General features: G+C 35.7%; 2 protein-coding genes across 3 annotated transcripts; one reads left to right on the plus strand and one right to left on the minus strand.

Moving 5' to 3' along the window:
- Window positions 1–1626: 1626 nt before the first annotated feature.
- On the minus strand, window positions 1627–10458 carry LOC113737713 (cysteine proteinase 15A-like). Of its 2 annotated transcripts, XM_072084018.1 has the most exons (5): window positions 10330–10458; window positions 9629–10171; window positions 9415–9534; window positions 3110–3329; window positions 1627–2016 (listed from the first exon to the last, which is right to left on the minus strand). In XM_072084018.1, exons 2-5 carry the CDS (start codon window positions 10130–10132, stop codon window positions 1769–1771), a joined length of 1092 nt encoding a protein of 363 aa, XP_071940119.1. In that variant the 5' UTR covers window positions 10133–10171; window positions 10330–10458; the 3' UTR covers window positions 1627–1768. The 2 variants fall into 2 exon arrangements, with proteins under 2 accessions (XP_071940119.1, XP_027120697.2); XM_027264896.2 differs by lacking the exon at window positions 10330–10458 and having other exon boundaries at window positions 9629–10241.
- A 4017-nt stretch (window positions 10459–14475) lies between these two features.
- LOC113737714 (F-box/kelch-repeat protein At3g23880-like) lies at window positions 14476–15495 on the plus strand. Its single transcript, XM_027264897.1, has one exon. It carries the CDS (start codon window positions 14476–14478, stop codon window positions 15493–15495), a length of 1020 nt encoding a protein of 339 aa, XP_027120698.1.
- The last annotated feature ends 6374 nt before the right edge of the window (window positions 15496–21869 follow it).

The following is a 21869-nucleotide window of genomic DNA, read 5'->3' on the forward strand; positions in this document are numbered from 1 at the left end:
TGGTTGTACATAGTCCTGGTATGTTTAATTTTCTGTGCAGAAACTTTATGAGCCTATATCTTGAAAAGGAGAAATATTCTTGTACTTGTGTGCAGTAACTGGTGAGCAACTATTTGAGCCAATATTTTCTTCAGTCTTTGTGCGTTTATGGTATAATTTGACAGAAGGAAAGTTAAAGAAAATGAAAACCAGAAAAGATGTACAAAGAAGATAGGTATAGGTTTTCAACTGTACCATCTTTGATTGACTTAATCAAATTCTATATACATGCTCTTTTGGGAATGAAATCTAAAGCTTGATGTTTTTGGCTGTCCTCCTTTTGTTTCAGAGCTGCACTAGAGAAATTGCCTTGCTGAAAGTAACCTCCATCAAGTTTCTGGTTCTTAAAAGTAGTAAAGATAGTATTTTGAGTAAACAATTGAGCCATTTGTTATTTTCAAGGCGTGACTTACAAAAGAGTTACCTACCACGCCTTAATGTCAAGAGGGAATATTTGAAGACGCCTACTATTATGCTGTACATATGGATGCCCTCAAGCGCACGGTAGTTGCAGTACTTTTTTTTTTTTTTGTCGAAACGATAGATGTCCTATAATCTAATCTAGCCTAGTCTAAGGGGAAGGGGAGGGGGTTCGATGTGAGTACAGACTCCATCGATGAAGGTCAATTAAGACCGCCACAAATTGTGGCAAATATGTGGGAGGCAGGGATTGAACCCCTGACCTCCAGCATCACCTTTAATGGTGATGACCACTGGACCAAATGGCCAGTGGCTAGTTGCAGTACTTGATACCAATACAAACACCCGAGCAGAGAAAGAGCCATCAAAATCAACATTAATATATCATCATCAGGTCCTGCTAAAATCCAGTCTCAGTTAAAATCCAGTCTCAGTCTTGTGGATGGAGGAGTATAGCATGAAAGAATCTTGGATAAAAGTGGCCATTGCTAAACCACTGAACTTGGCTCAATGGCCATCAGGAGGGACTTAAGTCCCTTCTTGGACTGTAGGTGGGGGTTCAAACTTCACTTGCAGTAAAAAAAAAAATTCAAGAGTGGTGCCATAGTACCCTTTTGATCTAGTCAGATCTGCATACCTACTAGTTCCTAAATACAAACCTCCTTAGGCTCCCCTCCCTTGTAGATTAGAATAGAATAGGTTATATAATTGTTATCGTTGTCCTAATTTTAATGATTGGGCTATTTTTTGTACCTGTTTTTCTATAACACGGAGGTCAAATTTTGTTTAAGTCTGGAGCCTTCTTGGCAATTTACAATCCAAAAAAAAAAAGGACTATCTCAGTCATCCTAAGATTACTAATTTGGGAGATTTTTCACAAGTGAATGTGTATGTTGGAAGCTTAGGCCTTGTTTGGATGGATCCTAAATTCAAATCTTTTTGGCTATGAGATTTAGGGTTCATATGGTGTACTTGACAGTTGAGGGAAGAAGGGTGGGAGGAGGGGTGGGAAAGAGTTATATATATATATATATATATCCCTCCGAACTTTATTCCTAATTGTACCTTACCTCTTTAATTTATTAAATGGGCACTTTACCCTGCTACTTGATATTATAGTGCTGTCTACCCCTATAATATATTTTGTTGAATTCTAGTTTAAACTAATTTAAGCATGAAATTAAATTAAATTAAATGCAAGGAGTTCATATTACACAATCACAAATAAGTTTTGGAATATTTCAGTACAGTACCACCAAATGAAGATTATTGAATTATTACTGGGCTGATTGTGTGAAGAACAGCAGCATTAAGCTGAGACCGTGTAATAATCCCCGCAGCCGGTGCATCCCCAGCCCAGCCGGAAGTAACCTTCCTCTCCCCAGTTCACACCCCAGGAGTTCTTTACTATCCAGTATTGGTTGAGCTGGCCAGCAGAACCACCTCCATACCCAACTACAAGGGCTCCGTCATCTCGGGGTTCTGAAGAGTCTAAACAAATCAGCGGGCATGTGACTCCACCGATGTATGTCAGCAACCAATCCGCGTTGAGCGCAACTATGATGAAAAAAGAAAAGGAATTATACTCAGTTTCGAGTAAATCTTATATATGATGCCGTTGATTCATCATGACGTGTATATATATATATATATATATATATATATATATATATATATATAAGATTTGAATTTTGAATTCAAATTAATTATCATACATACATTCAAATTCAAGGGTGGAATTAGAAAAAGTGATTTGGTGGGGACAGATTTAACATGTAAAATTTAACCAATTATAGTATCAAAAAAGAAAAAAATAGATGTCTAACTAATAATAATGTGACCAATATATATATATATATGCCAAAATTTATCTACATGAGCAAGCTAAAATGTAGCAAAAAAGAAAAGAAAAAAAGTTTCTTATATATATCAAATTCCTAATAAACAATTGTGCCGCTTCTCCTTTAACAATAATAAACTTTCTCTAGATTTATTTACTAAAAAAGATGAAACAAAGAATGAGAAACTCTTGATTAATTGCAATGTGTAGTCCAAATGGGTTTAGTGCACTAGAGCATATTGGAAAGGACTGAGAAGAAGAATAAATGAAATAGTAAGTCTTTTTTCTTCTTTATTAGACAAGGTATTAGCATATTAACTTGTTCCGGTGTAGGACAAATAAACGAGTGTGAAATGTTAATAGGGTTTCGTTGAAAAAAAAAATGGGGGCAATTTCCTCTAAGTATGGGGTAAACCTGTAATTATTTACATACACAAGGAGAATTTGATGCTTCCATTATTGGTTCAGGGCCTCCCAAAACAAAAAAAGAATCATTTTGCCCTCAATTGTAAAATAGAACTTGTGAATCCCAACCTAATCTGCACGTACGGGAGTCTAAAGAGGTTGTATATAAAGGATTAGTAGGTATAAAAATTTAACTAGACCAAAAAGGTGTTCTAACACCTTCGTTGAATTTTTTCACTACAGGTGGAGTTCGAACCTCCGACTTCACACTGGTTGTGATATCTCTTTATCCCCATCTAGTACAAACTTGTCAGTGTATAGTGAACAGAAGAACAAGCAATGTATTAGTTTCTTGTGAGCTTACTCTGGGGGGATATTCAAGTATTGGAGTAGTTGGTTGATTACCTGCAAGAGGACCATTCTTCACCAGATTTGCAGCAACTTGATTAACGTCAGAGGAGACAACACTGAAGTTTCTTACCATAGCAGCAACAATGCTGGAATTAAATCGACATGCTCCAACCTCTCCTTCGTAAGGATAAGACTCCTCACTATCAATTCCACCTTGCTGCTGTATGTACTCAAAGGCACTGTTAATCCGCCCGCCGTAGCATCCAGAACCATCCTGAAGTATAAGCCAGATATTCTGATATTTTGATATTTGGACAAGTAAAGTGAAGTATAGTTCTGAAGTATATTTTGATAAGACATGAACATAATTGAATTGTTTAGGGTACAATTTCAATTCAGAAAATGATACAATTCATACTTAGCATTTCAAAATCAACCACTCACTGCAATTTCATATCATGGAAACCAATAGTACAAATAATCCACATATGGTCTGATTTTGTATTGCAAAATAATTCATTTTAGAAAACATACTTTTGCAAGACAATTTCTTTTGCATACATTTGTAAACTTTGAAAGGATTTTGGAAACTATCAAGTACAAAAGCTACTCAAAAGAGAAATCTTATATCATGCTTTGTTTCTATGAATCATTGCATTCAAATATCATTTACAAAATCAAAGATAGCAAGGACTACTCACCCCACTTCAATAGACAATTTTTAACGTTGATTTTCCTTTTAACTTGCAATCACCCTATATTCATATAAACCATCCATAAATCATCATTGTCTATAGCCCATAATCATTTACTTACTTACCCTGAAGTAACCCCAAAGATCTTGCAGTACTACGATGCATGCTACGAGTTCAACAAAATGTTTAGCTTTACACTTGACTTGAAAATATTACTTTAGTAAATTGACCATAGCTCCAATTACAATACTCATTTTCAGAATCTTAAGTTACTGATAGAAACTAGATCGAAAATGCTAAAACTTTCATAGAGAAATCATTTCCAAAATCTTTCAACCTGTCAGTAAAATTTTGGGTTGAAATTCATTCTGCCGCTAGAACCTAGCTGACATTTTGACTGTTTTTTGAAAACTTACCATACTTGTACACACCTTATTTGACCATGAAATTTTTTACAGTAGATAGTATTCCAAGTCTACTTTCGTACAAAATGACATTCAATTTGGATATTCCTACAGTGAGTTATAACTTTTCAAAAATTAGGGGTGCATCAGCCTATTACAGGATTTTCCAGAAAATCATTCTTCAACAAAACATAAATTAAAAATCTTTCTAGACTTTTCAATAAATTCTCAAAATCTCCATATTCAATGTACTTCCTTAAAACTCTCAAATCATGTTTCTATCCTTATAAAATTCCTTCAAAAGTCAATTAAATTAGTTTAGGAAGTCGCTTTGCAAATCTGTCAAGATTTGACACCAAAAAAGATCCATCTTTCTTGTTTCCATTAACCATCAGAGAATTCTTGAAAATTGAAAAAGACACTTTCAATCCATTATCCTATTGGTTATAAAGTATTCAAGAAGTTTCCTGAAAGTATCCGCCAATTTTTATGAAAAACAAAGCTCTCTAAGTTGTCCAAACAAATTTAACAAAATTGTGTGCAAATCTGTCAAAACCCTTTTCCCCTTCAAAACCCTAGTTCATGTGTTCTTAATAAAACATGTATCTTGATCCTATATTCCATGATGCTTTGATACAAAATATATTTGAATAATGATTAATTTTTCTAATACTGATAGTATATGCAGTGTCAGTGTTAGATAAATGATAACTATGTAAAATTTAAATTTGATATCCAAAATTTGCACATATATCATAGTGTTTATACTATCAGTGTATATAAGATTGTACGGTCACTTAAGCTCATACTTGAATAAAATACATGAATTAAAACACTATTAGAATTGGATGAATGACACTTACATAAAATTTGAATTTGAAATTTAATTTTTGTACATATGTTATAGTGTATACATTACCAGTGTATATATAAGATCGTAGGATCACTTAAACTCACACTTGAATAAATTACATAATAATACATGAATTAAAAATTCTTAAACCAAAAGAAACCTCAATAGCTCTAAACTGGCTTCTCATAGTGTATGTAAGATCGTAGGGTCACTTGAATTCACACTTGAATAAACTACATAATAATACATGAATTAAAAATTCTTAAACTGGAAGAAACCTCCATAGGTCTCCTTCTCTTACTCTACCACTTGACAACTTGAATTCTCATTATTTCTTTCCTCCTTGATTTGTTCTCCCTCTTTTTCTCTCTCTTGCTTATTGAGTCCTAGAGAAGAAGAATCAATACTGAGAGTAGAGGTGGCAAAATGGGCGGGATTTGCTTGGGTTTGAGATGGAACCGAGTCATATGGGTTTGGGCCCAATCTTACCCATATGTGTTTTGGGACTAACTTGGGCGGGATCATTTTGGGATGGGTTTAGATTGATCCCGCCCAATACCCAAATCCATTTTCTACATATTTTTTTCCCTTTAATTCATTTTTTATTTTTATATAATTTTAATATTTTTGATTTATTAAATTTCTTTTAGTTTTATTAAATAAACATGAAAGTGCTTTATACTCAAGATTCCCACCAAAAATTGGATTAACAAATAAAGGAAAAGATAGATATACAGCCATATTCCAACATATATCAAGATGGCCAAGGTCCTTAGGATGTTGAATATTTATCCTTATCATTGTCCAAGGATGACAGGTCTAAACTAACTGAAATGCTGGAAATTCTTGTGGATAATGACTAGGAAGACTACTAGATTATATTCGCTGGTATGACTATAAAAATTGTTAAAGATAATTTTTGAATCTAAGATTCCGTTTGGATTGACTTTTTTTTCAAAAAATAAGTTTTTCAAATACAATGTTACAGTAATATACAATAACTCAAGAAACATCCCATCCATATTAATATATCAAATATTTCAAAAAAATTTTATAGTAAAAATTTTTCATATACACTGCTACAATAAAATATTTCAAAAACACCTACCAAAAACAGCTAATCCAAACGGAGCCCTTGCCATTTGAGCCCAATGGGTACCCAAGTATTTCCCATCCTTTCCCATTCATTAATGGGTATAGTTGGGATGTGTCCCAACTTAAACCCAATACCAAATTATAATACCCATCCCGCCCAAAGTTCCTTTGGGCATGAGTAGCCCATTGGGACTTGGGACAAATTGCCAGCTCTAACTGAGGGTACGTTCTAACTTACGGTATTTATAGGCATTGGTTGGAGTGAACTCACTTGGTTCTTCCGATGTCGGACAAAAGAATTTACTTGTATTAATAGTCTTCTAGAATATTCAAGCATTATCCAAAATCTCCATAATTTCTTTTTTTTTTTATCCTTGAAAATTTCTGCCATAAGGGATAAGGCCCTTTTTTTGTTGAATTGGGCCGGAAAGTGGGCTTTGGCCCAGTTCTTTTTTTTTTTTTTTTTTGAAAATTCAGTCAGTCCTAGGCCCTTTTTTTTGTTTTATTTTCCTCTGAGCCATAATCTAAGTCCAAAACTAATTAAATAAATTCAACCTTAAACTAATTAAAAGACTAATAAAATGCAGATCATTATAACCACCTCAACGAACTCAATACCTGCCTTTCCTCATTTCTTTTTCTTTTTGTGTTAATATGATTTCCTCATTTCTTCATATTAGCACCAGAGGACATGCGTTTCACGTTGCATGTTAATCTTAGTTCGGACTAAGTTTTAAATTACATATTACGATTTAAAATGAATCTTGTTAATCTTATAAATTTAATTTTATTCCATAAGAAAATTTACTTTGGAAAACGACAATTCTCAAATGAAACCAAAGGTGTTGTATATATGACCTCAAGAACAATAAAACTAATAAAGTTATGTTTTCATTAATTTTGTTTTCCAATTCATGTTTAGTTTCTAAACTATCTTGCTAAAGTTTCTTTCTTGTTCTTTACTAATTTTTGAAATCTATTAGTAAAATTATACTCAAGATGGAAGTTTACTTCAATAAGTTTATTCTCCTAGATAAAATTTTAGGGTAAATTATAATTTATCCCCTATGGTTTAGCACTATACGTAAACTCGTTGTAATTTTAACTAAAGTGTCAAAGTGATGAAAATGGTGTTTTGTAATGGAACCATCTGAAACGTTGAGATTATCCTATTTAAGAAAATAAAATGACTAAAGTGGTTAAGATATAGAAACATAATATGCATGATATTTTAACCCTTTTATGGTTTAGTGCTTTACTATATACCCTATTATAGTTTTCAAAATCTATACATAAACTCCCTGTGGTTAATGAAAATATTTAATCTTCATATAATGGTACTTTTGACATTTTTGACAACTCCATTACCGAGTACAAGTTCCGTTCTTTTGATACTTTAATCAAAACTAGAAGGGAGTTATGTATAATTTTTGAAACTATAGGAGTGTTATGTAGAGTACTAAACTATAAGGGGATAAAGTGTAATTTATCCAAAACCGTAAAGCTGATATTACATGAATGGCAGCAAAACGAATAAAAAAGATCTTGGGAACATAATGTAGTCATAAAGGGTCACTTATTCTATCAATATTAATCTCGAACTCAATATATAGTAGCAATATCCACCTTTGGATGTATCTTTTGAAATGAGTAACATCATGAAAAAAAAGAAAATAAAATGATTATAAGGGGTTTGATCTAAATATAGGTGCATGTATATTCTGTATGACTATCTTATGTGCTGATATATGCATTTGCTGCTGAGACCCCATTTGAGGTTATGATACTTTTGGTAAAAAAATACTTTTGGATGCTAAAAGTGCTTTTAAGGTATTTGATAAGTATCATCCCATAAAATTGGGAGTGGAATTTTTTATGTTAAAAGCACTTTTAGCAAAAGTTCAAATATGGTACTTTTAAAATATCTTTTGGAATTTAAAAAATAAAACATTAAATTAAATCAATTTATCCCATATTATGAACTAAAAAATGAAATAAATGTATTTAAAAATTTTCAAATTACACATTATTCAATACAATAAGTACATAGTAAACTATGTATCCAAATAATATATTTAAAAGCACTTAAATACTTAATAAGTGCTTTTATTAAAAACCCATTAGTGAAGTATTTTTTAATAAATTATTACAACCCCAAACGGACCTTGAATAAGGTTCTCCAACAAGTTACAATTACTCCTATGCGCAACTTGTTTAATGTCATGTTATGTATAAGACATTGAATGTATAAAGTTTAAGAAGGTTGATATATATGAACTTAGTCAAAATTTTTAAGACTATGGCCTAATTAATGCCGAAATCTCACAATAGAGAATGGTCAATAGATTTGATTAGAAAATTTTCCAGTAAATTTTATATGAAAAATAAAACATAAAATTTTTCCAAATCAATTTCTATTTCATAATGAATTCTACTTCTAAAACGAAACTTAAGGGTTGGCATATATATTACATAAAATGCTGCAACAATCCCCAACAGACTGATCACAAGAAGTGGAAGGGGAGGTGTGGGAGAAGCGAGGGGAGGGGAAGAAGGAAGAGGAGGAAGGAGGAGAGGAAGAGAAAGAAAAGGAGGAAGTAGAAAGGAGGGGGAGGAAGAAGAAGAGGGAAGCGGGTGGGGTGGTGGTAGGGAAGGAGGAGGGAGGAGCGGTGGTCGCGATAGGTGGTGATGTGGAGAGATGGGTGGCGGGAGGTGGGGTCCAAAGAGGGTGGTGGGTGTTTGTGGTAGGGGTGGACAAGAAAATTTTTTAAAAATGCCTCAAAAAAGTTTTTAGTTTTAAAAGCACCCCTAAATACATCTACTGTTAAAAGGGATGTTTTAGTTTACTACAAGAAATCCAGAAACGTGCTTAACAACGTATATAGGATAGGACACCAACGTACTGATAAGATTATGCAGTATTACAGCCGATCATGGCAAATGTTATCACATCCTATGCTCTTTATTCAAACCAGACAATACAAGTGAAGATAAAAATACCTAGACTTGACGGTTAAACGGTCACAAAAGTGCATATCGAAACAATCTTTGTCACTACTGAGGCAGAAGAATTCAAGCTAGCAACATCTATCCTTTTACAGTCAGCGAATTTGTAACGAAACTATCATCGAGGCCCAAAGACATTCAATTTTATTTTCATCTTGGCAATATGGATAGTTCCAATGATAGAAAGAATATAATCACTTGATTAACTAGGTCCTGATCAGAAATAGGTTGTCTATTCGATAGTCTTTATCGATTATTAGTGGCCCCCCGAAAAAAAAAAGAAATCAATGGAAAGAAAACTCAAACCTTATGGACACAATCCACAAGCTGCTGCTCGCTGAGGCTAACTAGATCTCCGCTGGCCAAAGCATTGGCTGCTTCCAGCGCTCCAGTTGAACTGAAAGCCCAGGATGACCGGCATGAACCCTGACAAACACCCCAAGTTCCATCAAATTCATTGAATGAAATGTTATGCTGTGACTTAAGATTGAGTGGGATAAGTAAGATTACACGTACATACCTGATCTTTGACGGGGGTGACGACGCCCCACTGACGATAGTCAAGAGCAGAGCCTGGAGAGGGAAGATCCCGAGTCGGGAGGATAGGAGCCTCGTTAGGATCAGCAGAGACACTGAGCCGTCGCTTCTGCTTATGGTGTCCGAGGTGGAGACGCTGCTGGAACTCAGAGGGAGTGAGATCGGAGAACTTGGTAATGCCATGGACCGCGCTAGGATCCAGGAGCTGGTGGCGCTTAGCGCGGTGCAAGTTAGCCTTGAAAACCGAGAATCTATAATCGTCCTCCTCCTGCGTGGAGTAAGTCTTGCCATACTTTTTCTTGAAGAGTGAGAAATGGTGGTCTGCATTCAGGAGAGGATCAACATCATCGTCCAATGGTACGACCTGTCTGAACGACAGATCCTCTTGGATGATGGAGGTAGATTCAACGTTGCCTAGCGTGGAGGCAAGCACGGAGGACAGCTGAGTTAAGCTGAGAAGAAGTGAGAGAAGAAAGAGGCGATCCATCCAATCAGTTGGAGAAGAGCCTGGGAAAGGAAAGGTAAGCTGCATTAATAAAGACAGAAAATATTAGCACAAAGAAGGTGATATATATATATATATATATATATATATATATGTATCGTTCCTAATGATATCCAGAACAACAACCACAAGAAACAATTGGTAGGAAGGAATAAGCGAGTGAAGATTTTGAAACCTACTGCAATTTTATGGGTTTTCTTGCAGCTTTATGTAGGAATTGGAGATTGATTGATTCACTTACAAGTATAAAAAGGAATCATAAATTGACTAGTTAGAATGATCCTATCAATTGACTAGTTCAGTTTTGGATCTCTCCTTAAAAATGTCTCAATGGAATTTCTGTTATTGTCATCGCAATTTTAATATCAGGGAAACTTGACAAAACGATTGAAGACTATTGAAGGAAGCATATACTATGTTTCTTGCTTATAAGCCAAAGCCAATGCTTAAGTGTACAATACGTTTGTGGAAGAGCAAGTTAATGCTCAATTCACTATCAAAACAGGATCACCTTCTTTTTATATTTCTACTGCCTATGGGAATCATTTACAAGTTGTTCAAGTTACATTGTGATGAATCAGATTTTATAGTTAAATACAAAATCACGCAGGTTCGCTTGCATATATGAGAAAACAAACATGAAGAGGACACATATAAATATATCTGACTTCTAACTTCTCGGATTATCTACCCTTCTTCTTATTATCATTGAGATGATGATGCTTGCACTCAACCAAAAAGATGTCACGCTTTAGTTTATATATGTAAATACAAAAAAAAAAAAAAAAAAAAGGGCATGCCATGTCGTTGACTAACACTAAGATCTTCACAGGGGGCAGCCTACTTTTGTAACAGTCAAAATTTTTGTTCTTAACAACTAATCTTAAATAAGTTGGTTTACATTTAATGAATAGCAGCCTATTTCAAGTAAAAGGATTGCAAAAAAAATAAATTTTTTTATTGGTTACAAACTGACTCAAGAAACCCAAATAAGAATAAAGCAATAATTTACTTCACTAATACCAAGATCTTCACATGGGCAATCTATTTTTCTACCAATCAAAAATCTTTCTTGACAACTAATCCAAAACAACTTGGTTTATATTTAATAAATAGCAGTCCATTTAGAGGCTTTATTGACCAATCAACGCGGAGAATTCACGTGCCTTTTTGTTTAAATGTTAATCTCCCAAAATGCTGATCTAATTTTTTGTCCAAGGTTGCCGGGGAAAAATATTTTGCACTCGATGCATGCAGAAGGAATGGTAAAGGATTTGCTCATTTGGTAAGTTATTGGGAAATTTTGAAAAATGAGTGTTGATAAACGAGCGTGGACTACTCTTTAGACATCATGGAGAAATACGATTGATTATGAAATTGCATTATTACTCTTTGTGCCTTGGGCTGGTGAGATGGCATTGGCACCCAATATGCAGACCCCATGGTGATTTTGTTAGTCAAATGTGCTTTGATGTTTTCTTGGTCCGTTAAGTTAAATTTAATTTTGTTTCGTGATGATTCCCTTTGAACAGTTTATGACATTTTTTATTTTCTTTTTATTTTTTTTCCCATTTTATTGTGACCCAAAAAGTAATAAATTGATTTGTGATCACAAGACCATCCAAATAATTTTGATAGGACACTAGCTAAGGGCTTGGTAATTTACCGAATTTTTTTTTTGGTTTCAATTTTATGAAATAATGCTGCTAACCTCAACCAACTCTCCTTATAGAAACGTCAACCTTGATCTCAATCAACTCTTTCATGGCTAATTTTGTTGTAAAGCTACTAGGAGCACTAGCTAATTAACTAGTGTAGAACTGAAATTTAGGGTTTTAATAATAGCCATGTGTGCAGGATTATAGTATTTTTCAAATATATATGGGAGATGTTATGGCTAATTTAAGCACATACAAGTATGTGAGGGAGAAAATGAATAAATCAACAATATGATATTACTAATAACATTATAATAAAATTCTCAATTCTTCAATTTTTTGAACTAATAATTACCTAATAATTAGATGAATTTGTAAATAAGTCTTGACAATTACAATAATTACCTAATAAAATATCATTTCCTAAATAAATTGACTGCGATAAAACTACTAAAAACTTAGACTTGACTAAAATATTGCTTGACAATGATATAAAAATTTCTTATTTTAGGCTTGATTCATATGCCAACAATTAGTTCGATTCTTACATTCTCGTCAAGGCAAGATCGCCGCAACTGCAGCTTGCATCAACAATTTCACCTCATTTGTCAGTCGCCTTCCTGCTCGTAGGCCGTTTCCAGTTCGCATTAGACATTTATATATTAAGCAGCCTGATCATTTCAAGGTACATCAAAAACATTGCGAGCAAACTGCTTAGAGTTTTAATCCAGGTCCTTGATTTGATTGTTTGACAAAGTTACAGGACCAATCTGTTTAGCAAAAGGCTACTTTCACGCTTTTAAGTAGTCTCCTACTTTACCAGCTTTCTGTTGGAAAGGCGGAGGAATTTCGAACTATTTGGAGTATGAACCCGTGCATGCTAAGTGATTTCACAGTTATGAGCTTAAATTTCTGCTTAAGCTTAAGGCAAGTAAGGCAAAGAGTGATTGACTCTATCAAGACTTCGCAGCAAGAGAGCAAAATCCCAGATATAGAAAAACTGCCATTTCTTGACTTTCTGAAATTACTTTATGGAGCCTTTGCCCTCTTAGTTTTTATTTTCTTGTAAAAGCACAAAAAATCCTCAAGCTGAACTGACTTGTTGAGTTGGAACACTGTTCGCCAAGACTGATCTATGCTCACAAGAAACATGCAAAAATGCAGAACACCGTTCAGCAAGGCTGGACTATGCTCATAAGCAACGTGCAAGAATGAATTGACAGAGGTCCGAGGTCAAGTCCTTGAGATCATCAAGTCAGCTTCCGAATAAGAGTTGAGTGAGTTTAAGAAACAAGGAGTTGAGTGACTCTTAGATTACGTACCTTTGATGGCATGTACTCATATTTGTAGGACAACCTCTAGATAGCTGATAGAATATGAAGTTGATAGGGCAAGTTAATGAGCAACATATACTAAATTGTTCAATGACCACCATAAAGCTTGCCCTATCAGATGAGATTGTATTATAACTGAATACTAAGAAATTACAATCTAATAATATAAAAACTAACTCACAAATGGTGGGATGAACAACCATAGCATAAAGTAAGAAAAACTTCGCAAATAGCGACATTTCAACTTAGGATCTTTGATTTTGATCTCTTTTTCTTTTTTTGTGGAGGCAAGTTAAAATTTATTCTCAAGCAGTAAAATGTACATTACAATAAAACTAATCCACAAGGTAATCAATCAAATAAACAAAGAGATATGAACAAACAAAATCTAATTAACAATGTTACAATCAAATAATAACAAAAGTATTTTGGCAAAAAAAAAGTAATTTTGAAAAGAGAAACAAGTTCTAACCTGCAAGGTTACACCGAGGCAAGATTATTCTCATATGTTGGTAAGAGAATATGAATAGAGCATGCATGGATGAGCAAACGAACTTACGGAATTAAGTAGGAATTTCAAGATGGTTTCACACGTCTCAGTATTATTGTATTGTGACAGACTAATACAAGTGCTAGAAAAACTTCATGGTGGTGATTTTACCCTATAAAGATTTAATGTTAGAATTCGAATTTAGTCCGACCTTGAAATTGTGGAGAGTCTCGCAAGTCAATAGTACCTAACCATCTAAAAGTTTAAAGCCAAGATTTGGTATGCAAGTATGTAATCCTGGTGTTAGTTTTTACACTCTCTTAAAATTGCAAGTTTTAGGGTGTGTTTGATAAAACTAAAATTTGAAATCTGAGTTTGAATTCATTAAGTTATTGAATTGTTAAGTATTAAATCTAATACATTTAAGTGTGTATCACATTTAATAAGTGAATAGGTTATCACTTAATTTTGAGATCAAGTTTTACCTAAAAAATTCAGTGTCATTTAATTAATTCAAATGTTCAATTTTTAGTTATCAAACGATCTGAATATGTTAAGATCTAAATTCATTAAATTTAAATATTGAATTGAGTTATCAAATAGAGCCTTAATTATTGTTGAGTCAGCAAATCCTTATTCATGTCTGCAAAGACTTGCTTCAATGATAGAATTTCAGTTGAGTAAGGAGCACTGGAGCAGAACAAACATTTTTTTTTTGTTGGGTTTTTAGCCGAAATATTTATGTCATAAATATTTTTTTCAGGAGTTGACTTTTAGTTTGGAAGCATAATTTAAATCAACGTCTTCTGTACTGCATCCTCAAACCCTCCCTAAACCCTAGGCATGGACAGGCACGCTGAACAACCGAAGAGAGGCAAAAACACCCACAAGATACAGTGCCCGTCTTCTTCTACTTCGAATCCGGAATCCGAAGCAGAAGAAATCTCAATCAGTTGTCACGTGCCTGATGAAATCATCACCGAAATCCTCTTAAGGTTACCCGTTGAAGCCCTATTGAGGTTCAGGTGCCTTTCAAAATCTTGGCTTTCATTGATCTCAAACCGAAAGTTCATCAGATCCCATTTGGTTATATCCTCCAACAACGATGTATTTGAACACCACAGGGTCATTTTTGCTGGTCCTGACGAGTCCTCTCTCTGTCCAAGATCTCCCCTGAAACAGTGTTCTATCCACCCTGAATTACCTAAATTCCTAAGTGAGGCAACTGACTTTTATCCTTCCCTGGAACTCAACGACACCTCATGTCCAGAAATTTTGGGTTCTTGCGAAGGCTTGGTTTTTGTTTCATGTTCGAGTTATTATTTGTGGAACCCATCGATCAAAAAGTCCAAGAGATTGCCTGATTTGGTTCCTCGGGAATGTAATTTTTGTTTAAGCAAATATGTATGTGGGTATGATGCGTCTATTGATGATTACAAAGTATTTAAAATTTCAATTGAGGGAACAGAGGCCCATGATACTATTATAGAGGTCTACAGTTTAAACACAAATTCTTGGAGAACTATTGAGGGTTTTAAGGGTGACCCTTATGAAAACAGTTTTTGTTTTGTGAGTTCGAAGCTGCATTGGACTACATGTCCCACATTTAGTAGTGTGGCAAAAATCCGGTGTCTCGATTTGACGAATGATACTTATGGAGAGGTGGAACAACCCGAATTTGGAGATGGGAATTGCTTTTATTGGAGCTTGCATGCTTTAGGAGGGTGCTTTGGTTTGTGTTGTTACCATCAAGGTTATTATTTAGGTCTTGATATTTGGATTATGAAAGAGTATAGCGTGAAAGAATCCTGGATTAAAGTGGTTTCTGTTCCTTTGGATGATCCTAGGTATGGTATGAAGTAGATACCAAACCCTTTTTGGTGTCAACAGACGGTAAAATTCTGTTCAAGTTTGATGTGTGTTTGGCGTTTTACAATCCAAAACATAAATCCCAGACATATCCTAAGTTTGATTGTAATATGAGTTATTCTTTGGGGTTAGAAGTGTACGTTCAGAGCTTAGTTCTGCTTCATGACCATGATTGAACATGAAAGCCGCAATGATTTCCTCTGCTGTATCTCTTGTAAGTGTCGAGCTCTCCCTTAATTCTTCAATTGCAGTAACTATTCATTGCTCATGATCATGGTAATTTGTTCATGATTGAAGACCAATTGTTAAAATATGCATAAAGTACCATTGATTTGTAGTGATTGTGAGTTTAAGCTTTCATTGAAATTCTTTTGCTACTTCATAGGACAGTTACTTTCGAATTAAATGATTTACCAGTGTGATGCAATTAGGGTGATCTCTGATGACTTCTTAGTTACAACTTACAACTGTTAAAATCCTAGGTTACTGTACCTTCTATATATAATTTGATTTTCAAATTTAAATTCACGTCGTCATATGATATGATTGACAGGGTGTCAAACCTGTGCAATAATAAATACCTACTCGAGAAAAATACAGATTTTGTATATAGCGGTGAGTAGGGTCAAATCCACAGGGATTGGGGATAATTCGTTTCTTCTAGAGTTCAAAGTATGGGGGGTTTTGGATTAAATGCTAACTAAATAAATTAACTGCAGAAAATAATTGATTAAGAGAAATAATTAAGGGAAAACTCTAGCCAAGGGTACACTTCAGAAATGGTTCATGCACTGATCATTGATTCGTAGATAATTCCAACTTTTATTAATAGATTGGTTATAGTTGTCATGCACGCGATAAACAACCAACCTTTCCTTAATTTATCGATAGCTAAGGTACGACCGTTAGCTATTTCTCTAACCCAAAAACAACCCTAGGTACGACCGTAGGATTTAATTTCTAGATTGCATTAATAATTAGAAAGGCCCAATCCTAACTAACAAACACGCTACGAGGGTTTGTTTAAACTAGATCGTATATTCCCCTGACATAAACCCAATTACGCCAGTTGCTACTGAGATAGAGATAACGAACAAGTACGGATTCAATTACCCCTATTTAGTAAAAATAGCCTATATGAATAATTAATTATTGCGCACTAATCAATCATACACAAGGCCACAACAATTAAAATCAAGGAACATACAAATACCAATAAATGAAGAAAATAATTAAAACAGATTCGATCTCATAGTAATTGTCGAACCAAATCGTCAGTTGTCCCCTTGACTAGAAGGAAGGCTTAGCCACGCCGCATAATTAAATCACCACACGAAGTAATGGATTGCAAAGGCATGGCGGTTTTTAGTAGAAAGCAAGGAATAAAAGATGTTTTTCCCGTTGGGGAATATTGTCGAACACCTGGCGTGTGTCAGAGGCCAGTCAAAAGAAAGAAAGAAAGGAAACTAAAACTAAACTAAAAACTACACTAAAACTAGGAATCTCCTTTTGCTTCTGTACGTCTTCCCTTAAAAAGCCAAAAGAAAGAAGCCTAAAAGCTATTTCCTGTGGTCCCCACACATGTGGACAAAGTCTCCAAATTACTTCTTGGTCCAAGTCTCTCTACGTTGCTTTCTTTGAAAGGCCCAAATGACTAAATGCCTTTCACTAGCTTGTGGTCCCCACCAATTCAAGAGTCCAAGGTCCTTAGAAGTCTCCATTTTCCCATAAAAGTCCCTCCTTTTTGGTAATTTTCTGCTTTGTTCCTGAAATTAAATCCCAATACCAAATATAAGTAAATATTAATAACTAAAACAATATTTGGCAAGAATAAAAGGGAAAATTAACAATAAAATTACTAACAATTAACACCCTATCAATTCCCCCCACACCTAAATCATGCTTGCTCTCAAGCATAAGAACAGCAATTGAACACCAAAATTTGACAATAGCTATTGCTCTAACTATCATATTGCCAAGATACCCAGAAAAACATATATCAAGCATCACAGTTGAGATCCAAGAAAAACCACTCCGGTTAGCTTCTCAACCACCAACTCCCCCAATTTAAAGCAAACTAATCTAAGAAAAAGGAATGGTTGCTCACATTTATTAGCAAATGGTCCAACTATTAACTAAAATCTCGACATTAAGATCACAAACCGGCAAGCTGACTTATTCACATACTAACACAATCTTTACTTTACTTTTTTTTCGCTATTTTATTTATTTATTTATTTTTTTACTAACAACAAAAGACTTAGTTTCTAGCCATTAGAGCCTTTTGACGCGAACTCCAACATTTGGTAGATGGAGGAGCCCGGTTACTCAGCTCCAATCGCTACGGGACCACGCACTCATAGCAATTACTACCTTTTGATGCGAGAATCGACACTTTAGATGAAGATCCCCGGTTACTCAGTAGTGATAACCAGCGGAGTACAGTCACCTCTTATTTGCAACCATACCACAATAACTACAAAATATCACAAAAATAACAGCAGCCAGCCTCAAATTTCCAAACATGGAGAACTAAAATTAATAATTGGACCAATTCACATGAAAAATGCCAACAATCATTCCCTATGCCTAGAAAAGTTAACCAAAAATTGAAAAAGTTAAGCAATTATTGCTATTCACCAAAGAGATATTCCTGAACTCAACCACATCAACTGGATACCTTTTTATTAATAACACTTAGCAATAGCAGAATTAGAGACAACAATCCAACATCAAACTTGGTATTCAAATAAAAAAACTGACCACTAGGAAGAAAGAAAAGGAAATAAACGAAAAATAGAACAAATAACAACGAAAATAAAGGAAAAGAAAAAAACTAAAAGCTGAACACCAGAAATACCAGCTGTACCACAGTTTTTCCCCCCACACCTAAATCCGACATTGTCCTCAATGGAGATCATAAAGTAAAGAAAGCGAATAGGACAACTACACTTCCCTGAATACGTGGTGGAAGGTCTCGGGCGGCTATGGAATAGGTGGGAACGGTGGAGTGAAAATGGTGCTACTGTAGTGCGTGGCAGTGAAAGATTGTAGAGGGAAGGAGAGCTCCGACGTGCGTCTTGATCCAGGCGAACTAGAGTGCAACAGAGAACTTCAAACCAGCAAATTTCCAGACAATGCAGCAGTTTCAGTCAATGGCCGAGGACGTCCAACAATGTGCTTGAACGCAGTCAATTCCAACGAATATGGCGATCAAACAGACTCCACCTGTCAGAAATTGACAGATGGTGACGGCGGGGCTGGACGTACGGCAATGGAGGAAGAGCTGGGAGCTGCTGGTGGCGTTCGGCTGGGGTGGTGGCGGACAGTAGCAGCGGGTCCCGTGAGGTGGAGCTTGGAGGTGCTGAGGTGGCTAGCGTCGGCAAGGTGGAGAGAGGCACGGCTGGTGAAGGGCAACAGGCTCGCGGGCTGGGCTGGAATTGCCCGGGCGGCGCGCGAGAAAGAGAGAGCAAGTGGGCAGGCGGCGGCTGTTGCGGCAGCTGGGGCGAAGTGGTGGTTGTGGAGCTTGAGCAGGCGGCGGCGCTCGGCAGGTCAGTGAAGAGAGGCCCGTGAGCTGGTGGAGCAGCGCGCGATGGAGAAGATCCGCAGCGTGCTAGGAAGAAGATCTGCGGCCGTGGTCTGTGGGTAAAGTGGAGCTGAGGTGGAGCTGCGAGGTGGTGGTGGTTGTGCTGGGAAGCTGGGTTCGGCGGCGGCAATGGAGGAAAGAAGGAAGAAGAAGGAGAAAAAGAAAGAAAAGGAAGAAGAAGGAAGAAAGAAAGAAAAAGAAAAAGAAATTAAAATGGTTTTTTTTTTTTTTTGGTTTTAACTAGTCTTACCGAAATTCTCCAAAAATTGAAATTGCTTTCGTAAAAATTTTATCTCCCTTTTTTTTTTTTTTTTTAGAATAAGGAACCTCTGGCCTAGGCGTGGGCACGCCTAACTTCCCCTAGTCATTTTGACCACCCGTCGAAAATTTTAGATCCTTTAGCGTGACCACCTGGCGTGGGCACGCTTAACTGCTATAGAGTCTGCAGATCATGAACGAAAATTCCTTTCCCTCAGGCGTGACCACCTGGCGTGGGCACGTCTAACTACTAATCTCCTGCCACCAAACATCAAACTATTAATTGACACTAACACTTAACTAAAACTTCAAAAATGCATGAAAACTGAAACAAATAGTCTTGGGTTGCCTCCCAAGTAGCGCTTTTCTTTAATGTCTTTGGCTAGACATGCTATGCTTGTTCACGGGGGATAAAATCTTGTGGCTCGCTTCAATGCTTCATCTTCAATATGATCCTAGTAACCATCATAAATAGAGTAATCCTTGAGCTCACGAGCTACGGTCTTCCCTGGACTAGTAAATGGCACCAAACAAGTCGATGATAATTTGCATTCTCCATTCACTCCTCCCTCACTTGCATTTATTGGTACAAGATATCTTGCCATCGCCACTCTTAATTTATTCCTGTCATGAAATTCAAAATTGTCTGGTATAATAAAGTCAATTTCATTAACAGGAATTGAAGAGTAAGATTCAGGAGAATAGTGATGAAGGAGTGGAGGGGATGTCACCGCATTTGGAGATTGTTCACTGGATTCATTCACTTGAATGAGTTGATCCTGGAGTCTCATTTTTTGCACTTCAACTTCCTTTTCAACTGCATCTTTAAATCCGTTTCCCTGAAACTCTTGCAGTTTCATGTCATTTGGCCAGATAATTGCACTCTCATCTCTTTCAAGATTGATATTGGTTTGTGAGGGCAATTCTTCAAGGTGAGAAGCTAATCGCTCTATCCTGGATGTCAATTGACGCATTTGATCCGCCAGGTCGCGACGGCTCGCTTGTGTCTCCTGATGAAATCGATTTGTATTAGCAATTAGTAATCCCAACATTTCTTCAAGAGACATACCTGACACGGAGGATGATTGCTGAGACTCTTGCTGTTGAAAATCCATTGGCCCCGTCGCATAATTAAAATTGGAATTATCCCACCATACTTGATCATACCCGTTTGAATAAGGGTCATACTGCGTTTGATATTGGGGTGGAAAATCTCCAAAAGTATCAATTGGGGCGCTTAGATTATCTTGAAATGCGGGGCATGTGTCAGTTGAATAACGTGAATCAAAATAAGTTCCACAATTTGCAACAGCCCATTGATCATTAGGGAAAACATGAGTCTCATAACCCCATTCAGGAACAAAGTCCAGTCTATCATCAAAATATGGAATGTTAGCAGCCATAAAAAATAATAATAAAAAAAAGAAAAAATAAGAGAAAAATAAATTAAAAAAAATGAAAACAAGATAAACTCAAAAAGAAACAAATTAATCAGGCACCAGTCCCCGGCAACGGCGCCAAAAATTGACAGGGTGTCAAACCTGTGCAATAATAAATACCTACTCGAGAAAAATACAGATTTTGTATATAGCGGTGAGTAGGGTCGAATCCACAGGGATTGGGGATAATTCGTTTCTTCTAGAGTTCAAAGTATGGGGGGTTTTGGATTAAATGCTAACTAAATAAATTAACTGCAGAAAATAATTGATTAAGAGAAATAATTAAGGGAAAACTCTAGCCAAGGGTACACTTCAGAAATGGTTCATGCACTGATCATTGATTCGTAGATAATTCCAACTTTTATTAATAGATTGGTTATAGTTGTCATGCACGCGATAAACAACCAACCTTTCCTTAATTTATCGATAGCTAAGGTATGACCGTTAGCTATTTCTCTAACCCAAAAACAACCCTAGGTACGACCGTAGGATTTAATTTCTAGATTGCATTAATAATTAGAAAGGCCCAATCCTAACTAACAAACACGCTACGAGGGTTTGTTTAAACTAGATCGTATATTCCCCTGACATAAACCCAATTACGCCAGTTGCTACTGAGATAGAGATAATGAACAAGTACGGATTCAATTACCCCTATTTAGCAAAAATACCCTATATGAATAATTAATTATTGCGCACTAATCAATCATACACAAGGCCACAACAATTAAAATCAAGGAACATACAAATACCAATAAATGAAGAAAATAATTAAAACAGATTCGATCTCACAGTAATTGTCGAACCAAATCGTCAGTTGTCCCCTTGACTAGAAGGAAGGTTTAGCCACGCCGCATAATTAAATCACCACACGAAGTAATGGATTGCAAAGGCATGGCGGTTTTTAGTAGAAAGCAAGGAATAAAAGATGTTTTTCCCGTTGGGGAATATTGTCGAACATCTGGCGTGTGTCAGAGGCCAGTCAAAAGAAAGAAAGAAAGGAAACTAAAACTAAACTAAAAACTACACTAAAACTAGGAATCTCCTTTTGCTTCTGTACGTCTTCCCTTAAAAAGCCAAAAGAA

Source organism: Coffea arabica, chromosome 3e (assembly GCF_036785885.1).
Source record: "Coffea arabica cultivar ET-39 chromosome 3e, Coffea Arabica ET-39 HiFi, whole genome shotgun sequence".
Taxonomy (NCBI): Eukaryota; Viridiplantae; Streptophyta; class Magnoliopsida; order Gentianales; family Rubiaceae; genus Coffea; species Coffea arabica.